The sequence below is a fragment of the Bos mutus genome, chromosome 5 (genome assembly GCF_027580195.1).
Source record: "Bos mutus isolate GX-2022 chromosome 5, NWIPB_WYAK_1.1, whole genome shotgun sequence".
Taxonomy (NCBI): domain Eukaryota; kingdom Metazoa; phylum Chordata; class Mammalia; order Artiodactyla; family Bovidae; genus Bos; species Bos mutus.
Window position 1 is genome coordinate 24,027,072 of NC_091621.1, and position 25,641 is coordinate 24,052,712.

General features: G+C 38.5%; 1 protein-coding gene across 6 annotated transcripts in view; it reads left to right on the forward strand.

Annotated features, from left to right (window-relative positions):
• MSRB3 (methionine sulfoxide reductase B3) overlaps nt 1–25,641 on the forward strand; it is a 180,360-nt gene that overhangs the window by 89,234 nt on the left and 65,485 nt on the right. For all 6 annotated transcript variants that reach the window (XM_070370544.1, XM_005910352.3, XM_070370543.1 and 3 more), the window contains one exon: nt 15,599–15,627. In XM_070370544.1, coding sequence (XP_070226645.1) covers nt 15,599–15,627 — 29 coding nt within the window. The remainder of the gene's footprint in view (nt 1–15,598; nt 15,628–25,641) is intronic.

Genomic DNA, 25,641 nt, shown 5'->3' on the forward strand with positions numbered 1-25,641 from the left:
CTAAGTCCATGAGTCTCTTTCTGCTTTGTAAGTAAGTTCACCTGTATCATTTCTTTTTAGATTCCACATATAAGGAATGTCATTTGAAATTTCTTCTCTGTCTGACTTATTTCCCTCAGTATGACAATCTCTAGGTCTGACCACTTTATTTAAAATAGTTCCCCCAACCTCACCCCTAAACTCTACCCCACACCCACTAGATTTTACTACAGAAGACACTTTATTTCAGCCTGTATGAAAAATCATCTAACTTGTGTAGTTGTTTGCTATCTGACTCTGTTTACCAGAATATGAGCTCCATGAGAGCAAGAACTTTGTCTCTCTTAATCTCTGCTATATCCCAGAGCCTAGACCAATACCTGTACATGGTCAGTGCTCAATAAATACGTTTAGTGAATGAATGGAAAAAAGAATCAATGGTTTTATCATCCATTTTTCCCTTGAAAGTTTTCCTTGAGTTTTAATTTCTCCAACTAGAAATGCTAATTTTTTTAAAGTGAAATGATGGATGAATTTAAGATTCTTAATGAAAATTAGTTCCTATGCTCAGTTTAGTTACTGAATTGTGTAATCCTAAAATTCTCAAGGAAAATTCATTCCTATAATATTTTCCTGTGCTTCATACATTATTAATTTGGTTCCAAAGAACTGTATGGAGTAGCAGGTATTATTACTTTATAAAATTATGCAATTTTTAAAGGTTACATTTCATTTACAGTTAATACAACATATTGGTTATATTCCTTGTGTTGTACAATACATCCTTGTAGCTGATCTCACACCCAATAGTTGAGTAGCAGATACTGTCTTTACAAATGGAAAACATAACTGACTTTTTAAATTCTAATGACTTATTTCAGAATTTTGTAGAAACAGGGAGTAAACTTAAGATTGGAAATCAGATCTTTTTCTCCATGATCTCTTTATTCTTAATTTAGGTTTTTCTCTTCCAATTTTGTGTTGCTTCTTCTGTTTGTGTACAGTGATATCTAAGAAATGAAGGGCTTTGGATTAACTTATTGCTTAGACAACTAAAACATCTATTTTAAACCTGAGATTATTAACTAGTGATTTTTAAGATATAATTCTATGAAATAACATACTCACATGTCTTACTAAACAGAAATTTAAATGATTATTTTATGACTTGTAGCTATCACTTAGTATTACTCAAATTTTAAAATATTTTTAATAACTAAAGCTGTTATAAGACAACAATGCAGTTAGGTTCTAATGAACTATATAGCTTGGCCTATAAAGAACTCCTATAGAATTTTGTAAAGTGTAGAGGTTGATCCCCTTTTGTCTTTTCATCCATCTACAGTTGATCTTCTCAGAGGCCATTGATATGTCTAGAGTCTTTGCCTCTATACAAGTCAACCGTGGATTGCTCTTATTTGAGTGTCTTTTGTTGTCTCTCTAAAGTTTTAGGATCTATCAGTTATTGTGTCTGTCACTAATCTGCTAGCCACAAAATTCTATCATTCTTTTTCTCATTACAACCTAGGATAGAAAAGAAAATTTCCAGGGAAAATAAGAAAACAAATATTATATGTAAAACTGAGGTAGAGCAATAAACTTTACTACCCACCCCCCAAGTCTACCTCATGCTCCAGAGAGCATATAACAAGTACGTATACAGCATCAGTGTCAAAGGACCAAGCAGAACCATTGGAATCATCCTTCCACAGTGACATAAAAAGACAAAGAGCCCATTGATTATCATCTTCTGCTGTTCTTACTGGTGGTCTCTGCTCATGTGAAGAAGCAGCTGCCCAATGGTCACAATGCAGTAAAACACTTTGGCAGAATACGGTTAAAAATACTAAGGAAGAATATGTAAATCAAATATATTTTGTACCTGAAATGGGTTAAAGTGTATAAAATCCGTAGACACTTTTATTTCCAGCTGATTTCTGGGTTTGGGGCTTTTATTGGAAGTCTCGGGTTGCTAAATGGCTGACAGAAGAAGAAATGAGATGTAGAAGTTGGCTAGTGTTGCCATAACAAAGTACCGCAGATGGAGGTTTGAACAACAGAAATGTATTGTTTCACTGTCCTGGAGGCCAGAAGTCTGCGATCCAGGTGTCAGAAGGGCTGGTGCCCTTGCAGTTCCTCTCTTTGACTTGTGGGTGGCTGTCTTCACGTGGTCTTCCCTGTGTGTGTGCCTGTGCCCTAATTTCCTTTTCTCATAAGAGCACCAGTCATACTGGATTAGGGCCCACTTGAATGACTTCATTTTAACTCAATTACTTCTTTAAAAGCCCTCTTTCCAAATTTACTCACATTCTGAATTACTAGGATTTAAAACTTCAACAGATGAAATTTGGGAGGACACAATTCTGCTTCTAATGTGAAAGTATATTCTGTTCTCCTTAACCCTGATTATTACTTTAAGTGTTTTGAATTTATTCTTAATAGCTAAAGGATCTTTACTTTAAAAGCTTTGTTCTCTCTGCTGCTGTTGCTAAGTCGCATCAGCCGTGTCCAACTCTGTGCGACCCCATAGACGGCAGCCCACCAGGCACCCCCCATCCCTGGGATTCTCCAGGCAAGAACACTGGAGTGGGTTGCCATTTCCTTCTCCAATGTTCTCTCTACAGATATAAATATACACAAGAAACAGATTATTTTAAATGATTAAGTACTAGAAATCATACAGACAGGAAATGATATTGAAATTCAAATAAGGCAGTTATCAATATGGCCTAGAGAAAATTATAGAACCTGGGGAGCCAAAATGACCTTAACAATTGTTTTTTTCAGTCTTATTCATCTGCAGGTTCAAGTTCTAAGAGGTAAATTTTTATCACCTCATACTCACTTTTCCTCCACCCTCTCTTCTCTCCTTTTCTTTTCTTTTTCATTCTTGGAAACTGCAGGAAAATTTAGATAGCTTACCTCTCCATGGGGTAGTTTGTGTGGAGCAGCATTGATTCATTTCAAATGTCTTGTTTTACTAATGAAAAAAAATACAGCTCATAAGTTAAATGACCTCTTGGTTGCTGAACTAGCATCCAACTAGCATCCAATACTGATTCGTATTCCAGTATGCTCTCAAGTGCACTGTGCAGCTCTTTTAGTTAGAGAATGGTGTATTTGTGTTTTAAGGACAAATAAGATTTCTACAGGGTTTCCCAGGTGGTGCTAGTGGTAAAGAACCCACCTGCTAGTGCAGGAAACGCAGAAGATTCAATTTTAGGTTCTATTTTAGGTTCAATTGCTGGGTCGGGAAGATCTCCTGGAGAAGGGCATGGCAACCCATTCCAGTATTCTTGCCTGGAAGATCCCATGGACAGAGGAGCCTGGCAGGCTATGGTCCATAAGATCGCCAAGAGTCGGACACGACTGAAGCGACTTAGCATGCATGCATGCGAGATTTCTGTAGGGCTTCCTAGGTGGTGCTAGTGGTAAAGAACCCATCTGCCAGTGAAGGAGATACAAGAGACGCGGGTTTGATCCCTGGGTCTGGAAGATCACTTGGAGTAGGAAATGGCAACCCATCTTTATTTCCAGCTAATGGAAAATTCCATGGACAGAGGAGCCTGGCAGGCTGTAGTCTCCATGGGACTGCAAAGAGTTAACATGATTGAGTGACTGAGCGAACACACACACACACACACACACACACACACACACACTTTCTATATTGTGTAATTAAGTCATTTATATTATTTTCTATTAGTCTTTCCTCTTAAATATTTCCAGTTTCTTCAGTTATTTTTATTGCTGTTTTCTCATTTTTTTCTACATGGTGTTGGCACTCATATTAAAATCCCAAGTAAGATATCTATCAGAGTACGTGTGTGCTACTATGTCGCTTTAGTTGTGTCCGACTCTTTGCAACCCTATGGACTTTAGCCCACTAGGCTCTTCTGTTCATGGGATTCTGCAGGCAAGAATACTGGAGTGGGTTGCCATGCCCTCCTCCAGGGGGTCTTCCCAACCCAGGGATCAAACACCGGTCTCCTGCATTGCAGGCAGATTCTTTACTGTCTGAGCCACTAGGGAAACCCATGAATATTGGAATGGGGAGCCTATCCCTTCTCCAAGGGATCTTCCCAACCCAGGGATCGAACCCTTGTCTCCTGTGGCTATTGCATTGCAGGCAGATTCTTTACTGCTGAGCCACCAGGGAAGCCCATCTATCAGCATAATGCATTCTTTCTTTTTATAGTATAGTATTTTGTTTTTACTTGTTAAAATACTATTTGTACTTGTAGCCACTAGCTTTAATACTATTGCTACCATTTTTTAAGTTTTAAATTTAGACTTCTTTTTTAAAAATTTTATTTACTCTATTTTTGCTCCGCTGGGTCTTTGTTTCTGGGCATGGGCTTTCTCTGTGGTGGGGCTGCTCTTTGTTGTGGTGCCTGGTCTCACTGTGGTGGCTTCTCTTGTTGCGAGCATGGGCTCTGAGTGCACAGACTTCAGTAGTTGCAGCACACAGGCTCGAGTGCAGGCTCAGTAGTTGTGGCTCACGGGCTTAGTTGCTCCAAAGCACGTGGGATCTTCCTGGTCCAGGGATCGAACTTGTGTTCGATCTGCCTACACTGGCAGGCAGATTCTTATCCACTGTACCATCAGGAAAGGCCCCTTATTGCTACCTTTTTTCAGATTTTCATACATGCCTAGGACCTGACCTAGGCATTTTATAGTATCCTGTCATTTAACCTATGTATGTGTTAGTTGCTCAGTCATGTCCAACTCTTTGTGACCCCATGGACTGTAGCCCACCAGGCTCCTCTGTCCATGGAATTCTGCAGGCAAGAATACTGGAGTGGGTAGCCATTCCCTTCTCCAGGGATCTTCCAGACCCAGGGATCAAACCCAGGTATCCTGCCTCCAGAATCTGCAGGCAGATTATTTACTGTCTGAGCCACCAGGGTAGCCCCATCTAACCTATACAAAACTTTTTAAAGTGTAGATACATTGCTGCCATTCTGTAGTTAGTGAAAGCAAGATGTAGAGTGTGATGAACTTCTTGAAAATCACATATGATAGAAAGTGGAAGACCTGGAACTGGGCTCTGATCTGTCTGTCTCCATTGGCTACCTTTCCCATTATTGTTACCTCAGTATTAAGCACTTCATAGACTATATTACTGCTGTGTAAAGTCTCCAGGTTACCAAGGAGGCAGTGATCCCAGTGAAAATGCTAAGATCTGGTTAAGATGAGAGACAAAAACAGTACCAGTGGAAGCAGAACTGTATCATGGGGAGTAGGAATTTATACAGCTGTGTTGTCTGCAGTAATTACAGTGCTCAGTGAGAGTGATAAATGAAGAAGAATTGTAGCTGCACTCAGCCTGAGCATTCTCAGTAACAGGCTCATGTCAGAGATCTTCTAACAACAAGGTAGGAGGAACTATCTTACCCTTCTGCTCATGATTACCAGTTTAATTTCTAAATTTCTGGTTTCTTAATTTATATTTTTTTTAGTTGAAAAAATTAGGCATGTAGTTAGTGGGTACCTTTTATTTTTATCTCTTTGTTTTTGTGGTAGCTAACATGTCTTTAAACATTTAAGTTCATTTTGTTTTCTTTCTGCATATTATCTGTCTTTTGTGTTTTATAGCATCATTGTTATCAAAATATAAAAAAATATATCAAAATATAACATAGAGGCCTAAGCTTTAAACACAGTAAGTAGATAGTTCATGACCTAGTACTGCTATGGTAGCAATATCAGTTAGAATATGTTGGGTTAAAAGTAACAGAAATACCCACACAAAAATGGCCTCACAATGCCCAACTTGGCTTTCTAACTCAGCAGGAACTCTAGAGAAAGACTGTTTTGAAATCGGAGTGACATCAGAGTTCTGGCTTGGCATTTCTACAATTTTCTTCGTCTTTTCCTCCTGGTTACAGGGTTGCTACAGCAATTCTAAGTGTCATATCCTCACATAATAACTTCAAAGGCAGGAAGCAGGGAGAGTGTAGGAAAGGGGCTCTCTCCCTAAATCACCCCAGTCCTTCTCATGAGGGAAAACCTAACCAAGAAGTATCCTGTGCAGGCTTCGCTGCACCTGTCACTGCTCACAGCTGGCCTCCACACCTGTCCTTGAACCAGTCCCTGACAGAAGGAGTTTAGAATTGCCACAGTTGGCTAAACCTAATAATGATTCGGTCCTGAGGTGGTCACATTTTTAGCACCCTTCAAAAACTTCAACTCTGTTATCAGAGAAGAGGGCGACTGCCAATTACATACATAACCGGTTGTGTCTGCCACAATTATCGAACTCTTTTAGTGTGATCAAATAACTCCATGAACAAAGGTAGAATGAATTACAACTCTGATGAGTGCAAAGGAGTGACTGGTGCTGTAAAAATAGAAACTCTAGGGATTTAATCTAGTCTGGCCACTTGTCTTCAAAGAACTGATAATTAAGCTAATAATGGAGAAAGTTTTAGGAGTTAAGTAGGCGGAGGGGTTAAGAGATACTGGAGTGGATGAGGGGGAGGAAGAGAGAGCTTTCCAAGGAGAGGAAGCATACTGTGTTTATGTAACTGAAAGAGGAGCATAAATATTCACTGCCACTATTACTAGCCTCTGGTCTGAGGAAAGCCTTTGAATTACTTGTAGGGGTAAGAAATTCTTAGACTTATAAGTAGGATCCTGAAATATTGGAATTTCTGATGTCTGTATTTTATGAGGGACAACAGGATGGGTTATTAGACTTCGATTGTCCTGGAAAATCCTTGGTATGGAGTTGCCGTGTAAAATACCCAGGCAAAAATCAGTGTGCCCCTCCTATTCCTTCCCTCTAATAACTTTTTGCAGCTACAATCTTTAGTTGACACCCATTAAAAATAATATGAACAGCATCCTCATTCTACATGTCTGAAACCTTTTGATACATTGACTTCATTAACTTGTAGTTCATACTTACATGAGTCCCATTTAAATTTTTTCAATACAATTGAAAGTAAGCAAAGAGCAGTGGAGACTTTCATGGATTCCTCATAAGAGACAGTAAAAATTTTTAAATAATAAAATAACTTGACTTCAATACACATAGAGCTTTCATAGATACCGGGTTGTGTGTGCTCAGTCACTCAGTCATGCCCAACTCTTTGCAACCCTATGGACCTTGGCCTGCCAGGTTCCTCTGTCCTTGGGATTCTCCAGGCAAGAGTATATTGTCTTGAAGTGGGTTACCATGCCTTCCTCCAGGGGATCTTCCTGACCCAGGGATCAAACTGGCATCTCCTGCATCTCCTGCGTTACAGGCAAATTTTTTAACAATGAGCCACCAGGGAAGCCCAGATACTGGGTTATTTCCTGTAAATAGAGAACAGTCGTTTTATAAACTTGTTCAGGACTATAGAGCTCTAATCTATGACTAAAACTGCCTTCTTTTGAAAATCTACAACTTTATTATCAAAAGAATGCATATGTTATTTATTTTAATTATTTAAAAAACAATAATGATACTTAAATTTTCCTAGCATCTGCCTTTTATGGTTTTAAAATTCATAAAAACATTTTAGGTTTAAAAATTCAAAAGTTTTAGTTTAAGGCTTTTTTTTTTGTTTTTTTTTAGTGTGATACTATTACAACTGCTCTGACAAGACTCCAAAATAATAATGGCTTAAACACGGTAATCGTTTGGGATTGATATGGTGCTGCCAGTGTGTGTACCATCAGCCAAAGGCTGGTGCGCCACTATCCGCTTCTCTCATGATCTAGGAATGGCTGCTTTAGCTCCAGGAAACAGTCAATGCTTCTGCCAGTGGGAAGAGGTGCAGAATTTCGCTTCAATGGCATAACTCATAATTCTTCTCCTTGCATCTTTTGACACGAACTTAGCTCCATGGTCAAAACTAGCTATAAGAGAAGTGGGAAATAGTGTAGAAAAATTGTCTTACCTCAGTAGCCATGTGCCCATCTAAAACTCAGAGATTCTATTTCCAAAATAATAAAGTGGAGAATGGATACTGGATGATAGCAGCGTTGGGGCTATATTCACCGTCTTTCTGCAGTTGCCAAAAGAACTGGTTGAATAGCTTTAAGCTTAGATAAAAGTATCTAAGGATACTTAGGAGTATCAAGGAGTGAAATGTGTCTCTGTGGAAACACGATTATATTCATGTATCTTATACCTCATACAACCTTACTTTATACATCTTTGTATTCCTACCATGCAGGATAGTATATGAATGAAAATAAGCACATAATGAATGTGTTTGGAATGAATGAATGAACACCCCTCTTTGTCTTTCCTGTATTATATGTATTTATGTGAGTTCTTTTTTCACACTTGCCACTTCTTTGTTCCTATCTATATTTTCAGTCAGTCAGTCAGTTCAGACACTCAGTCGTGTCTGACTCTTTGCGACCCCATGAATCACAGCACTCCAGGCCTCCCTGTCCATCACCAACTCTTGGAGTTACTCAAATTCATGTCATTGAGTTGGTGATGCCATCCAACCATCTCATTTGTACCCTTCTCCTCCCACCTTCAATCTTTCCCAGCATCAGGGTCTTTTTAAATGAGTCAGTTGTTTGCATCAGGTGGCCAAAGTATTGGAGTTTCAGCTTCAGCATCTGTCCTTCCAATAAATATTCAGGACTGGGCTCCTTTAGGATGGACTGGTTGGCTCTCCTTGCAGTCCAAGGGACTCTCAAGAGTCTTCTCCAACACCACAGTTCAAAAGCATCAATTCTTCGGCACTCAGCTTTCTTTATAGTCCAACTCTTACATCTGTACATGACTACTGGAAAAAACATAGCTTTGACTAGACAGACCTTTGTTGGCAAAATAATGTCTCTGCTTTTGAATATGCTGTCTAGGTTGGTCATAACTTTCCTTCCAAGGAGTAAGCATCTTTTTTAATTTCATGGCTGCAGTCATTTTGGAGCCCAAGAAAATAAAGTCTGTCACTGTTTCCACTGTTGCCCCATCTATTTGCCGTGAAATGATGAGACCAGATGCCATGATGTTAGTTTTCTGAATGTTGTGTTTTAAGCCAACATTTTCACTCTCTTCTTTCACTTTTATTAAGAAGCTCTTTAGTTCTTTGCTTTCTGCCATAACGGTGGTGTCATCTATCTGAGGTTATTGATATTTCTCCCAGCAGTTTTGATTCCAGCTTGTGCTTCATCCAGTCCAGTGTTTCTCATGAAGTACTCTGCATATAAGTTAAATAAGCAGGGTGATAATATATAGCCTTGACATACTCCTTTTCCTATTTGGAACCAGTCTGTTGTTCCATGTCCAGTTCTAACTGTTGCTTCCTGACCTGCATACAAATTTCTTAAGAGGCAGGTCAGGTGGTCTGGTATTCCCATCTCTTGAAGAATTTTCCACAGTTTGTTGTGATCCACACAGTCAAAGCCTTTAGCATAGTCAATAAAGCAGAAATAGATGTTTTTCTGGAACTCTCTTGCTTTTTTGATGATCCAGCGGATGTTGGCAATTTGATCTCTGGTTCCTCTACCTTTTCTAAAACCAGCTTGAACATCTGAAAGTTCACGGTTCACGTACTGTTGAAGCCTGGCTTGGGGGATTTTGAGCATTACTTTACTAGCGTGTGAGATGAGTGCAATTCTGTGGTAACTGGAGCATTCTTTGGCATTGCCTTTCTTTGGGATTGAAATGAAAATGGACCTTTTCCAGTCCTGTGGCCACTGCTGAGTTTTCCATATTTGTTGACATATTGAGTGCAGCACTTTCACAGCATCATCTTAAATAGCTCAACTGGAATTCCATCACCTCGACTAGCTTTGTTCATAGTGATATTTCCTGAGGCCCGCTTGACTTCACATTCCAGGATGTCTGGCTCTAGGTAAGTGATCACACCATCGTGATTATCTGGGTCGTAAAGATCTTTTTTGTATAGTTCTGTGTATTCTTGCCACCTCTTCTTAATATCTTCTGCTTCTGTTAGGTCCATACCATTTCTGTCCTTTATCAAGCCCATCTTTGCATGAAATGTTCCCTTGATATCTCTAATTTTCATGAAGAGATCTCTAGTCTTTCCCATTCTTTTGTTTTCCTCTGTTTCTTTGCACTGAGCACTGAGGAAGGCTTATCTTTCCTTGCTATTCTTTGGAACTCTGCATTCAAATGGGTGTATCTTTCCTTTTTTCCTTTGCCTTTTGCTTCTCTTCTTTTCGTAGCTCTTTGTAAGGCCTCCTCAGACAGCCATTTTGCTTTTTTGCATTTCTTTTTCTTGGGGATGGTCTTGATCCCTGTCTCCTGTACAATGTCACAGTTTATATTTTATTTACTTTCTTAAAGAGGATTTATGAGTAGAGGTGATCAGAGTCCATAGTATGATAGAGGAGTGCTTTGTTTCTCTGTGTATGTATGTGTATATGTAAAATTCAATAGAAATTAAATTAACCAGTTTTCTCTAACCCCAAAACTGATAGTGGTCACTTTTATTATCATATTTTAATTATTATTAGAATAGTTGTGGATTTTTAAAAATATTTATTTTTATTTATTTATTTGGCTGTGTCAGGTCTTAGTTATAGAACTCGGAATCTCAAGTTTTGGAATGTGGGATCTAGTTCCCTGACCAGGGATTGAACCCAGGCCCACTGCATTGGGAGTTCAAGTCTTAGCCATTGAACCACCAGGGAAGTCCCAGTTGTGGCTTTTTGAAGGTGCAGTACTGTGCCTGAGAATTCTGCAAGTATTTTTTTAAGCTGATACTTAAAGTCATTAATTAGTTTGTGAAAATGTTTCTGTACATTATGTGTATTTTTTGCATGTTGACCAGCTTTCTCTGAAGGAGATAAAATGGTCTGGAGATAACAGTTTCTGACATGATTTTTCATATTGCAAATGAGGCATTTTATAGAGTTTTTGGTTACTATATCTTGTTTTTGGCCCTCTGTTAATTTACAGATTCATTTGTTCAAGTGTTAATTCCTGCTACACATTTAAAAAATTGTCACTTTTCCCATATAATTTTAAAGTTGATATGTTGTATTTTCATTTTTATTCAGTTCAAGAATTTTTTTTTTTTGGCATAGCAGACCTTAGTTCCCTGACCAGGGATCAAACCAGTGTCCCTGCAGTGGAAGTATGGAGTCCTAACCACTGGACCACCGGAGAAGTCCCCTGCTACACCTATTTAATGACTGTTAAATACCAGATACTGTGCTCAGTGCTGGGAACATGAAGAGACCCTTCTGGGCTTGGTGTCAGTGCCACATAGCAGGGGGGGCGGGGGGTGGGGCACGCAGTTTGCTATGCCAGGACCCAAACCATGGAGTTACTAAGGTAAGCAAGAACCTCTGGGAGGAGACAGAGGCAGGCAGGCTGCTGCCGGGACTGAGGCGAGTCTGTGGAGTAAACATTTGTCAGTGATGAGCTGGAGGAAAGGTGTTCTAAACTGAGGATACTGGATGAAGGCTGTGAAATAATACGGCAATTGTTGGATTCGGTGAGAGTGAAGGCTACAGTTTAGAGGTGGATTTGAGGCAAGATTACAGGTGGGACAGGAGAACCAGGTCATGGTGGGCCCCTTATACCCCATGCAGAGGAGGGTGAACTTGGTGTCCTTAGGTCAGTCGTTTTTCAATGTTTTTGTCTGTGACCCATTGTAAGACATACTTTTCTACATGATGGCTCATTACTAGGCCTGGCCCCAACATATGCAGGGCCTGGGCAGGAGAACAAGTGGGGATAAAATACAGCTAATTATTTAAAAGTTATAAGTCAAGGAAATAAACTGTTAGAAAAGTTTGCTAACCTACCTTGACAGATAAACCTTGTAACAAAAACAGTGAAAACGGTGTATAGAATCACTGATATCAAGTAATCAAAGTGAAAATTTTATTTTACTAAGTTTATTTTTATTTATTTATTTTATAGCTATGGGGCATGCAGGATCTTAGTTCCCTGACCAGGGATTGAACCTGTGCCTCAGCAATGGAAGTGCCGGTTTTTAACCACTGGACTGGCAGGGAAGCCCTAGGATAGAGGAGATTTTAAATAAACTTGTCTTCCACCAAAAGACTGTTATTCAGCCTGGGAAAATGCAGAGGTAATGGTAACCAGGCCGAGTGGGAGGGGAGGAGAAGCTTCCCTCAACCTTCTCTTCCAATGGTTATGCAATCCGTAAGAGAAAAACCTTTCTTTTCTTCTTCATTGAGGGAGAGACTCTTTTTTTTCTGCCACAGGGTCTATACTCCTCCCCACTCTCCATTCCCACCAGCCAGGCCCCCAGTTCCAAGGCCATCAAGACCGTGACAGTCTGGCCTAAGGGGCAACCCCTGGCTTCTTGATCCTCCCAGCTGTCCACTCTCACAGGAGGGTTTGAATGAAGAATTCTCTGAGCAGGAATGTGGAAGAATAGGAAAAGCATTTTGCTCTGCCCTCTTTGTTTCCCCTTCCTTCTGCCCTCAGGTTCAAACTCCATCCTTCAAGGAGCAGCCTTTGGCCTCTGCTTGAGCTGGAGACACACACACAGTAGTAGCACTAGTAGATTGTAAAAGATCCACAAAGGCTGAGGAAGTCAGCTCAGGGCGATTTGGGCCAAAAATGCTGAGGACTTTGGTACTTGGAGCTTCCAGGGGAATAAGAGACTCCTTGCCTGGTGGAGAGGAGAGTGCAGCCAGAGGAAGGCCAGAGCAGATGTTCTTTGCTCATTTGTAAGGCTGCTACTGCTACTGCCAAGTCGCTTCAGTCGTGTCCGACTCTGCGAGACCCCATGACGGCAGCCCATCAGGCTCCACCGTCCCTGGGATTCTCCAGACAAGAACACTGGAGCGGGTTGCCATTTCCTTCTCCAGTGCATGAAAGTGAAAAGTGAAAGTGAAGTCGCTCAGTTGTGTCCGACTTAGTGGCCCCATGGACTGCAGCCTACCAGGCTCCTCCATCCATGAGATTTTCCAGGCAAGAGTACTGGAGTGGGGTGCCATTGCCCTCTCTGTTTGTAAGGCTAGTAACTGGCTAGTATGCATATGCGTGAAAACACACACACACACACACACAAATGCATGCACTTCTACCTAAAAGTTATACAAAACTGCACATGCTCTCAATATGGGATGCATCTATCTCTGTTCTACTTCATTAAAAAAAATACTAATCATAATCCACTAAATTAATTGTATAATCCACTCATGGGTCAACTTGTGATTTAAGTTTGGAAAAACTCTGCACAGTTGTTGGGTGGTGGTGATAATGTGATCAGATTAATGTTTGGAAAACACCTGGCAGCTGATTAGATGATGGGTTGGAAGAGAGGCGGGATACTGGTTATGAGATGGTTGAGCCAAAGTGTTAGTTGCTCAGTCGTGTCCGACTGTTTGCAACCCGATGGACTATAGCTGGCAAAACTCCTCTGCCAATGGAATTCTTCAGGCAAGAATACTGGAGTGGGTTGCTTTTCTCTTCTCCAGGGGATCTTCCTGACCCAGGGATCAAACTCTGGTCTCCCACATGGCAGGTAGATTCTTTACCTTCTGAGCCACCAGGGAAGCCCTAGATAGGCCTAAAGGTGGTAAGAATGAGGATAGAGAGGAGGGGGAAGGTAGTACAATCAACAGGTTTGGGTGACTAGTTAGATATTGGGGGTACAGAAGAAAACTAGAATAGCATCATCATTTCTGGCTCAAAAGGATAGGAAATAGAGCAGGAGAATTATATTTGTGGGAAAAGAAAATGAATTCAGTTTAGTATGTGTGGCATTTGAGGTCACAGCACAATGTTCAGGCAGGATTTTAGTGGGAGAGAGGCTTAGTAAAGTGGGGACTGTAACAGGGCTGTTGGGTATTAGGAAGCCATTGAGAAAACTTAGCAAGGACAGATCCTCGTGGTTCACAGAGTAACTATGTTGGGAGGTGAGGAAAGGAAGATGTGCAGTAAAGGTTAGAGTCTATCCTCTCAGTATACTCACTTGTAAAGCCAGGAAGAAAAAGGGATAACAAGAATATGACACAGGTTTGAAGGAGGGTTTTAAGTTAATTCTGGAGCTCTTCTATACATAAGGGAGGAGGAACCTGGGGAGACTCAGATATTGAAGATTTAACAGGAAGAAGGAGCAATTGCTGTAGCCTGGTTTCAGGGGAGATGACAGAGTGCCCTTTCGGACATGAGTGTAGGTAATGTTAGCAGGAGGAGCACCTCTTACACAGGATGCATGGGGAGGCAGGGATTTCCCTTTATAGACATTTGTTGACATACAGACATTTCCCGTTATAGGCATATGCACCAGGCAGTAGGCCGATGCTGTGGCCGAGCACTCTAGTAAGGCATAGTCTAGTGGAGAAGACAGGCAAGGAGACCAGCAGGACAACGTGTGGTGAGTGTTGCCGTTTAGAGTTATGCCCAGAGATGTGGGAAACAAAGTGGGCATGACGCCAGACTTTCCAGAAGAGGAGAGGACAAAAGGTAAAAGAAGGTTTGCACCTGAAACAGGAATCAGGGGCACCTGAGAAAAGGATCGAGCTGAGGACGACAGTGGGGCCAGGGTTTGAGACAGATACGAGCCTGGATTACAGTGGTGGCTGTTGATAACCATGGTTGTAATAATCCTTTTTTTGTGTTTATGATTATTGACTTTGTTGAAGCCTCAGCTGAAACTTTATTTGGGAATACTTGAGAAAACGAATTTTTATGTCAAAGGAACCTGCTTCTTGCTTATCCTTTCCCCTTTCCTCCTTTGATGACTTTTCTTGAAGCTAATTTAGGTAAAGAAAGCCACCACTTCCAAAAGTGCTTTGGTACCCTGGCGTAATTTCAAAGAAATCTCCTTTCCCACTTAGTTAACTACATTTCCTCAGGAAAAAAAAAAAAACTTCTCTGTCAATGTAACATCCTTTAACAGGACTCCTGCTGGTCGGTTCTTGTATCTTGCTGTGGCAGCTGTGAACATATATACTATTGATTGTTAATGTGTGATATAAATCCAACTGGAGCATGCCCACTAATTGGTTTGAGAGCTAGATATAGACAATGCTGTCTTATAGTAGCTTGTGTAGATAGGCCTAGTCACAGGGTTAATTCTGCTTGACAGCACATCAGCAGCATCTTGAGAGTAATTACCCAACAGAAGTTTTCCCACAGCCAGACTGAGAGCTTCAAAGGCTTCTGAATTTACAACCAGTATTAACCTATATCTGAAACATCATGTTCCCACAAGGGCTCAGATTTTTTTTTTCTCCTTCTTATTAAATGTATGGGGTTACTAGGTTCATTTACTCTGTGAAGAACTTAGTGAAAAATTACTTGATTTTGAATAATTGAAAATCTTTAATAATAAGTAAAAAGGATAATTTAAAATTTGAGAGTTTTTTAACTTGCTTTATATATTACTGAAAAGTTAATCTGTAAAGGTTAGCTGCCTTTTTTTGTGTGTTTTACAAAATTTATTCTCTTTCTCTCTCAAAAAAATGCTGAAAAGTTAATATCTTTTCCATACTGTGCCATCTCTATGGATATATACATGTTTAGAGGACCTAAGGTTATACATGCACTTAAAATGGTTAAAATAAATATGTATTTACATTTTAAAAAGCTATCTTACTTGTTGACCAATGTACTGAAATCTGTAACTATTATATCTTTCCCCCTTCTTAAGTTACTGTTTAATAAGCAAGTTTTATATTGTAAAAAATTTCTTTCCCTTTGCAGGTCAGAAACCAAATTTGACTCCGGTTCAGGTATGTTTATATTAATAATGTTATTCTGAGTATATTTTATTTACATTATTCTCTGAGGAGTAATTCATCAGATCAAGAACCATTTTGATTTTAAACAGACTAGGCAGTCTCTTTTCAAAACATGAACCCCACCTCAAAGCAGGACTATTGACTGTTTGGAATCATAAGTTATTAAGATGTTCACTTTGGGATTCTCGATGGTTCTGAAATAAGTACTAAAGGCTCTGTATCTGCAGAGTTTCATTTTAAAAGCAAAGGTGAAGGTCATAGATACTCATTGCTAAAAACAGAATGTTATTCTCTCAGTGGACAAAAATCCTGAATAATTTGAAGGTTCTCTGCAAGTGACTTGTCATCACATATGGGTAATAGATACATTTAATCCAGCAAACTGTGAAGGGTTTTAGCCAGTAGAAATAGAGATTTGTCTATGACTTATTCATTTGTTAAAATTTGTTTTGCCAGGGATGTGGGTGATGGGAAGCGAAGGTCACCTTAAGTCATTGTTTTGGCTCTGTCAAGACAAAGTTTACATTCTCACAAACAGTGGCATGTCAGCCTCACTGGGTGTTTTCTTCTCATTAAGCATGAATATAGCTATATAATCCTTACACTTGACTGTGTCCTCATGTCACTAGCTGAGATTTCCGCGCTCCAGAGTTTCTGACGGTGTTTACGATTAAAGGACCAAAATTACCTCATGTTCAGTACAAAGGAATTATGCCTTTTATCGAAGTATTAATAGATAAACATTAATTTTCAATTCCAGAAGAAAATAATTTGCAGAAAAATATATAACTCATTGAATTTAAAAGTAACATTCTTACTCTGGTTTGAGTCCAGTATGTTTTAACTTTAAAAAAAGCTTTTGTTTGTTATGTTCACAAAGGAACCAAGGACTGTACTTTTTGATGGTGATGTTAAGGAGCTGATATGTTTTTCTTCTTCAAAAACTGTATCTTTTATTGTATGGCTTAATGAATTTGTTCAACTTGGCGTGAGACCCTTTAAATATGACATCTGTACGTGTGCGTTAACAACTTCACCCAATTTAAGAACTGTGATACCAGAAATCTTTCCATTCTGTGTGCTCTTGAGCTTCTGAGTCACATGTGACAGTGATAATAGAAGGTAAACATTTCTGGTTTACAGTGTTGATGATGTGGAGACTAAAGGCATGATGGCATGGTATCCATTCTTTTGACTTTTTTTTTTTAATTGATTCATAGGAGTAAAATAGGGTAAAATATTCAAAATAGGGTAAAAAGTCTTTGTCATTTTTAAACAGTTTAAATATTCAAATATAATAAAAGAGAAATGGAAAAAAGTGAGGATTAATTTTTACATAAAACTGCCTTTTTATCATTGCCAATCAGCCATCAAATACTTACTAAAAATCCCGTTGATTATGGTCAAATCCCTTAAAAATCAAGTCAAAAACTGGGCTTAGCCTACAGGATCTGGAATATAACTTTTAAAAATGAAAAAGTCCACTAGGTTCATTTTGAAGGCAAAACCTGGAAATAGTGTATAAAACTGAAATATTAGGCAGCTATTGTCAAAGTTAGAAAATTTATGTTAAATTTTCAAATCCAAATTAAAGTGTGCTGCTAAATTCCTGTAGTGAAGGTTAGTATTTATCATGAAAATAGTTATAACATCTGTACAGGCACACATCTTTCACTCTTGTGACCAAAGATTTTGTTCATGATTCTTATTTTTTCTAAGTCTTAATTTTTTTTAAACATGTTTCATGCACAACATCTGCCTGTCTCTGAAAGCTCCAAAGTTTTGTGCTCTGAAAAATCTTACAGGGAATATGATTAAATGTTTATTTTTTCTTTTAATTTTGAATCTAAATATGTCATGGAAAGAATTCAGATGGTTTCAAGTTAAGAATCAGGTAATTCTTTTTTTTCTTATAAATTCTTTTAGCTTAATATCAAAAGAAGGGATCATGACAAAGAAAGCTAGAAATGTATTCTTTGGCATTCTATAGCATGCGAACCTTGGTTAGAATAAGGTAGCATGTTGGAACAATTAAATATATGACTTTAATAGGTTCAGGTTCTCTATTGTTCATCAAATACAGAAAGTAAACTAGCTCTGTTTAGTGTTGTATACAACTGTAACAGTGTTCCTGACAAAGTAAGATTTTTAAATGAAGGAAGATGCTGATCTTACTAAGAAAAAGAAAAGCTCTTAAAAAAATAAATAGTGTGGTCAATGACTAGCCATAAAGGAAAGAATTTCAAAGTAAAAAATATATATATATATATGTGTGTGTGTGTGCGTGTGTGTGTACAGTTTATTTGGGTCCTTCAAGTAAAGCACCCAACTTATGCAGCTTACTGCATATTTGCAGTTTGTATAAATGAGTTTCAGGCTGTAGAGTGAGATTCAGAAGGAAGGAAGGAAAGTTTTCATTGTCAGAACATGGTGAAAAATGTCACTTTTTAAATATATATATAAAATGTCACTTTTTAAATGATCAGCCTAGGAAGTGTTTTAATTTTTTCTTATCAAAGTTGTATAGATTTTTTCTACGAAAGCAGATTCACAAACAATTTTGCACATTTAAAGTTTAAAAAATTTTTAAATGAAAAAGTTTCAACTGTATATAAAAGTAGAGGGTATAGTATAGTAAGCACATACGCATTCATCATCTAGCTTTTACTGTTATCAATACTTTGCCTTTTGTTTCAGTTTTCTGTTTTTGCTTGAATTATCTTAAAGTGAAATACATTTCATGTGATTTTTAAAACCTGAAAATTATAAATTGTGTTGACTTATTGAAATAAGTCAGTTATTTTTCTGAGGTTTTCATTTATCTCAGAAATTTGAGTCACATACGAATTCTTATGGAAAGGATCTTGACATTACCGTGTCCACATTCAGTTGGAGATTTTGGAAGTTCTATTCATGTGGTGAAGGTTAAGAAAAAATCAGAAGGTGCTGAATTAATTCTAATCTGAGAACCCCAGAATTGTTCTGTTCTCAAGACTAATTTGATGCAAACTTTAGCTACCGTCTAGCTGTGTCCTCTATGTACCGAGTTGTATCCTGTTTAACCCCCATTTCTGTTTATAACCCAGTGACCTAAAGGTGAGCTTTGCCAATTGAGAACAATCAGCCTACCTTGTTTCTAAAGGAGTTTTAAGGGTTCCATTTTAATACTGTTTCCTAGTTAATGTACTAATGTTGCTTGTCTATGATCCTGAGTAGTTGGTGATTTTACTAATAGAGTAAAACAGACTTCCTTTTATGTTCAGAAGTAGCAAGAGGCAGTGCTCTTTTCCCCACCTCCCAAGAAGGGAAGTTAGTTGATGCTGGAGGAAGCAGAACACTGAGTTTCGTGTAGTGATTAAACATGAAAGCCATATATCAAACCTCAGGAGAAACATGCTTTTGAAAGAGGCAGAGAACTGTGGAGCATATTGCGTGATAGGCTATGTCAACAGAGCCCTGGAGGTCAGTGTGTGGATGCAAACCAATTAAATAAAGACCTTACTGGCTTTGCTTTCTATCATCTGGATGGGGAGAATCACAAGTTAACATGCACAGGGCTGAAGTGTAAACTTTGCTTGAATAAGCTAGGCACCTTTGGAAACTTCATTAACTCTTTCAATTCACTACCAAGTTTGGTTGGGTTTTGTCTTGTGTGTTGTTGTTGTTTTTTAAAAATTTAACCCAAGTCCTTAGGAAGTTAAAACAAAACCCAGACTGTATGCTCTCTTGGCCTTTCCGTACATACCTATCAGCAAAGGTGCCAGTGATGAGCAGAACCGAAGACAAAGCAAAGAATGCATTGCTGAAAAGATCAAAGTTGGCTGTGTAGTCAAATTTCAGTGACGTGAGCGTGTCTTTTAAAAAACAACCCGTTTGGAAAAGCAGAGCTCTTGCAGAATAACTGGAAAAAGATGTTTTTTCTCATCTCCTGAATTCTGGGTATGAGGAAAAGATATAGTTAGAATTTACTAGCTACTACATAACATCAGGATATTGTTATTTCTGTTCTATTAAAATAGTTTTTTGACCAAGAAGAACATGAAACCTATAAGTTAAAAACTGTATGGTAAGGACTTCCCAGAGTCTTACATTTTGTGGTCCTCACCTTCTCAGGCAGTGTTTGGGTGAGAAAATGAAATACCAAGTTAAATGGTATAGTTTCATGGTCCATAAACATTCAAAACAAAGATTTTTTTTTTTTCCTGTAGAGTCATGTTGGCTGAGAAAGTGAATAAGCTTATGTTTAGTGGTTGTTGATTCTGGACTGCTTGGAATAGCAGTACTAAGGAAATGGGCTCATAGAACACAGCAACTCAAAGGTATAAGATTTCATGAAAGCAAATTATGGAGGATTAAGAAACCTAATGAGCATGGTTTAGTGTGGAGAGTGGAGGAGAGAGCTCACTATTAAATAAAGTCCAAGAGTGTACAAGGTTAGGAGATCCTAAAAGACACGATAATAAAAGGCACAACAGAATATAATTATCCTGAAAGAGAGAGAGAGGAAAAAAAAAAAAAACCCTCAAAAGCTCCAAGGAACAAAAAGCAGCTAGTGTCGCTTTTAAGATCTGTAGTTGAAAAGGAGTCTACACCAGGGAAAGGAAATCAAAGAATATAATCAGTTAAAGCTTGAGGCAAAAACATATGGGTGGTGAAAAATAGAGTGGGCTGTTAACAGTGGTCACTAAATTAAGGAAAATAGGGAATTTGAATATAGAACTAGAATTTTGAAAGTTTATTAGCAAATGGGACAATCTGCCGAACATAGTAAGCCTTTCTCAAGAAATATTAATAAGGAAAGCATTTTCAGATCTTATAAATATGAGAATATGTTGACAATATCATTTTACTCCTACAAATCTATTTGTTATTTTAGATTTCTTATTTTTGAGGTTCTCTTAACAGTGAAGAGCCAGGAAATATAAATCTCTGTAAGAATATTGAAGTCTGTCTTTGGGCATCATTCAACATATATTTATTAGGCATACTACATGCCAGATGCTGATACTCTACCTCTGAGCAGAGGGGATACAATTCCTTCTCTCATAGACTCTTAGCTGGTTGGTCTGTTATACAAATTCACATGAATTTCTTTGCATATTTAGCTGAGAAGGGCTACCGAGGTTAAATTTAGATCCAGATGGTGTGCTAAAGAACTCTTGATATTTAGATATAAGCTAATATATTTTAAATTTTGTTAAATTCACCTTTCTTTACTTTGTTCAAAGCATCTCACTGCTTTCTACCTTAAAGAAAACACTTTTAAGAGAACAACCTAATAATGCTAATGGCTAGTGTTTAGTTTTTCTATAGCTTTTAATAAGGAGTGACATTTCACATTTGATTATCATTAAGAGAGATTAACTTAGAAGAGAACAATGACAAATGTTTGTGAATACCATTCTCTTCACTTTTATTTATTTTTTAATTCATTCTTTTACTGGATCATATTCGAGGTTGGCCTGGAAAATCAGGCAACCTCCTCTGTAACAATCTCATGGGATTGTGTGGAATCACTTAGAGGGGACATAGCCCTTCATTTACCTTTTACAGACTAGAGACCAGGAAGCAGTGGGGCCTGGTGGCAAAGTACTGAGGTGCTGGAGCAGATAAATCTGAGTGAAGATTTATCTCTCTTTACTTCTAATAATTTTCAATTGGTTTTCTTGGATTTCATGTATAATCATTATGTCATAGACTTAAATTTTGTGCTTTCATTCCTTCTAATTTGCAATTAAAGCATTTAAAACCATAAATTTCCTTCATCAAAGCTTTAACTGACTCCGAGATTTTTTTAAATCATATTTTAAGTAGCTGCCGTTTTGATTTTCTTTTGGACACACTGATTATTTAGGAAAGTGTTTTTTTGAACTTCCAAACTTTCTACTTGCTACTTTTGTTTAGTAATTTTCAGTTTCATTGCTTTGGTGGTCAAAGAATGTGACCTTATTACTTTTTTACTAAGTTTATCGTTCTGTACTTACTAGATTTTTATCTTGGGGCCTAGTTGGTGTTTAATTTTTATAACTCTTCTGTGGGTGATTTGAAAAGTATATTCTCTGCAACATAAGGAGTGTGATACATAGTTATTAGATCAACCCAATTCATCATTTTTACCATTATTTGTTTGTTTTATTCTACCTGACAAAGACTTTGAGAGGAGAGATAATTTGTCATTCAGTGTTTTTTCTCCTGAATTCTGCCTCCTTAAGTATCACCATCTCTGTGTTGTCTGCTCTAGGTACTCTATATATTCTGGCACTTGCCATCTTGCTCAGGTCACAGATTGCACTTGTCCTTCTGTAGAGAACATTATTCCAGAGCAGTGCTCATTGAAATGAAAGCTGCTCTAATTAGTAAACTTCTTGTTGTTGTTCAGCTGCTAAGTCGTGTCTGACTCTTTGCAACTCAATGGACCGAAGCCCACTAGGCCCCTCTGTCAATGGGATTCTCCAGGCAAGAATACTGGAGTGGGCTGCTATTTCCATCTCCAGAGGATCTTCACAATCTAGGGATTGAACCTGCATCTCTTATATCTCCTGCAATGGCAGGCAGATTCTTTACTGCTGAGCCACCAAGGAAGCCCAATTAAGAAACTTATGTTATTCCAAATTTGTATGTGAAGCAAGAAGCTGTTTTACCATTGTAAATACAAGTGTTTTCCTCTTCCCTCTTGCCCTTGATACCATAACTTTATCAGGAAAAAGGCTCTGCCCCATTATATGATGCAAACCTTTGTTTTCTCCACTTAGCATCCTCCCCTACTTCTCCATCTGTCTGGCAAGATTCTATTTGCCTTTTAAGGCTCAGCTCAGGCATCACTCCCTCAATTAAATATAGTCTTCCTTAACACCTCCCCAGAAATTCATCATCCCTTCCACTGTACAAACACTGGATCTTGTATTTACATTTACTATAGCATTTATTATCTGCTATAATTATTTGTGTGGATCCCTCTTTCTCTCCAAGTCTATGACTTTTTTTGAAGGCAAGAATCATGTCTTATTCACCTTTATAATTTTGGTATCTGGTGTGAGATAATTAGTTAAGAGATTGGGAGTCTTTGTTCTGTTTTCCAGCTGTGATCGAAATGCTTAACTAACGACCGAAGATTTATCCTCCCCTTTCATGGTGTAGAGTTGTTGCTGGGAAGTGGCTCCTCAGCCAGAGATTACAGTTTCCAGCCCCTTTGCATCTGTGTGGGGACATATGACTAATTCTCCCAGTGGAGTATATGTCATTTCTGGGCTAAGTGGATTAAGTATCCAATAAGCTTTCCCACATCTCACTTCCCCTTCTGAGGTGACATCAGGGGTATATGTTGAACATGATGGCATCACAGTATGGAAAGAGTCTTGGTTCCTGAGTCATACTTGGAAGAGATCCACTCAGGAGAGCTCTTCATCCAGGAACATCTTCATTGGCCTTTATGTAGAGGGAAATAAACTTTTACTGTAATAGGCCACTAAGATTTTGCCATTGTTTATTAGGGAAGCTAATGTTCCATACCCTGAATAGCCCAGTGCCTAGAATATTCCCTGGTAAATAGTTAGTAGTCACTGATTACTTCTGATTAAATGATAAAATTAATGGCTATGGATTACATTATCTATAAATAACCTAAAGAAAGAAAGAAAGTGAAGTCGCTCAGTTGTGTCTGACTCTTTGCAACCCCGTGGACTGTAGCCTACCAGGCTTGTCTGTCCATGGGATTCTCCAGGCAAGGATACTGGAGTGGGTTACCATTTTCTTCTCTAGGGGATCCTCCTGACCCAGGGATTGAACCCAGGTCTCCCACATTGGAGGCAGATGCTTTAACCTCTGAGCCACCAGTAACCTAAAGATGATCCTTTAAACTAATGATCTTACAAATATAGTATACTATGGTCTGTGTGATCACTGGGCCCGTCAGTTAGTGATCGTCACAGTAACAAAGTGTGAAAGGACACCATAAGAAGCAGTGACTTAAAGCAACAGTAGTTTATTTGTGCTCACACATCTACGGCTTGGGTGGGAGTTGGTTGACATAAACTAGTCACAGGTTAGGTTCAGGTCTGCTTCACAAGTCTTATCATTAATGGTAAAAGAGAAGGCAAGCCCCACTGGTCAAGCACATTTCAAGTCTCTGCAGCAGATCTGGTAGTATCCCATTGACCAAGCACGAGGATGTTCAAGCCAAAAGGAAAGAAATGGAAAGAGCATGTTCTTCTCACTTGTCATGTGGTGTTAAGTATTCTGCCCCTCTAGTGGGCAGAACTGTCAAATCACACGGTGAAGGCTGTAGAGATAGGAAGGGAAGAATAATAGAGGCCCCAAATTGAATCTATCACAGGAGAACTTTATGTCCTTCAGTTCAGTTCAGTTCAGTCGCTCAGTCGTGTCCGACTCTTTGCGACCCCATGAATCACAGCACGCCAGGCCTCCCTGTCCATCACCAACTCCTGGAGTTCACTCAGACTCATGTCCATCAAGTCAGTGATGCCATCCAGCCATCTCATCCTCTGTCGTCCCCTTATCCTCCCGCCCCCAATCCCTCCCAGCATCAGAGTCTTTTCCAATGAGTCAACTCTTCGCATGAGGTGGCCAAAGTACTGGAGTTTCAGCTTTAGCATCATTCCTTCCAAAGAAATCCCAGGGCTGATCTCCTTCAGAATGGACTGGTTGGATCTCCTTGCAGTCCAAGGGACTCTCAAGAGTCTTCTCCAACACCACAGTTCAAAAGCATCAATTCTTTGGCACTCAGCCTTCTTCACTGTCCAACTCTCACACCCATACATGACCACAGGAAAAACCATAGCCTTGACTAGATGGACCTTTGTTGGCAAAGTAATGTCTCTGCTTTTGAATATGCTATCTAGGTTGGTCATAACTTTCCTTCCAAGGAGTAAGTGTCTTTTAATTTCATGGCTGCAGTCACCATCTGCAGTGATTTTGGAGCCCCCCAAAATAAAGTCTGACACTGTTTCCTCTGTTTCCCCATCTATTTCCCATGAAGTGATGGGACCAGATGCCATGATCTTCGTTTTCTGAATGTTGAGCTTTAAGCCAACTTTTTCACTCTCCTCTTTCACTTTCATCAAGAGACTTTTGAGTTCCTCTTCACTTTCTGCCATAAGGGTGGTGTCATCTGCATATCAGTTATTTAGTAAAAATATTTTATAGAGTTAGCGTGATTATATTTTTAAGTGAATCTAATTCCTTCTATGTAGTTGCATCATTTGGTAACCTAACTTCAGATGTGATATTAATGGATATATGATGATAGAAATATTTATATTACATAATGCTTTACCATTTGAAAAGCATCTAATTAATCTTATCGTTTGAGACTCACAAAAATCTTTGTAAGATACAAAGGGATATTTTTACCTTTCTGAGATACAGTAAGGTTTATTGAGTTGCTTAAGTCCACATAAGTGGTAATTGGCTAATCTAGGACTGAACTTCAGGTCTTCAAGTTGCAAGGACTGTGTCCTTTTTGTTAGATCATAAGATAGTTATTTTAATGAGCACCTTTTGTTTTAAAGTTTTCTATTATTAGCTTTTTGTTTTATATAATTACTATGTATACTATTATATATTATCAAATTTAATCTTTTTCAAATTAAACATAATATGTTTATAAACACACCTTAAAAATACCAAGTATAGTACAGATTTATAAATGATTACAATGTGGCCATTAGTAGGCCACTGAAAATGTTCCTGGCAGTTTCCCAAGAGGCCTGAAATATTAGTATCAATTGCCTTGGTGAATTTTCTGTTTTCCAGTATCTAGTCTTAAAATTTTAGACTCAGAAACGTAGATATTTCCATAGCTCCCAGGGATGGACTCATGTGGACAAACCCCAAAGATGGATGAATGAAACTAAAATTCAGATATATTTGTTTACAATGAGAAGTCTAATTTTCACATAGCTCAGAATACTTACATCTGCACGATCATTGTCTTTTTTCTCTAGTCAAGCTCTATAACTCGCAAAATTACCATATGAACTCACTTTA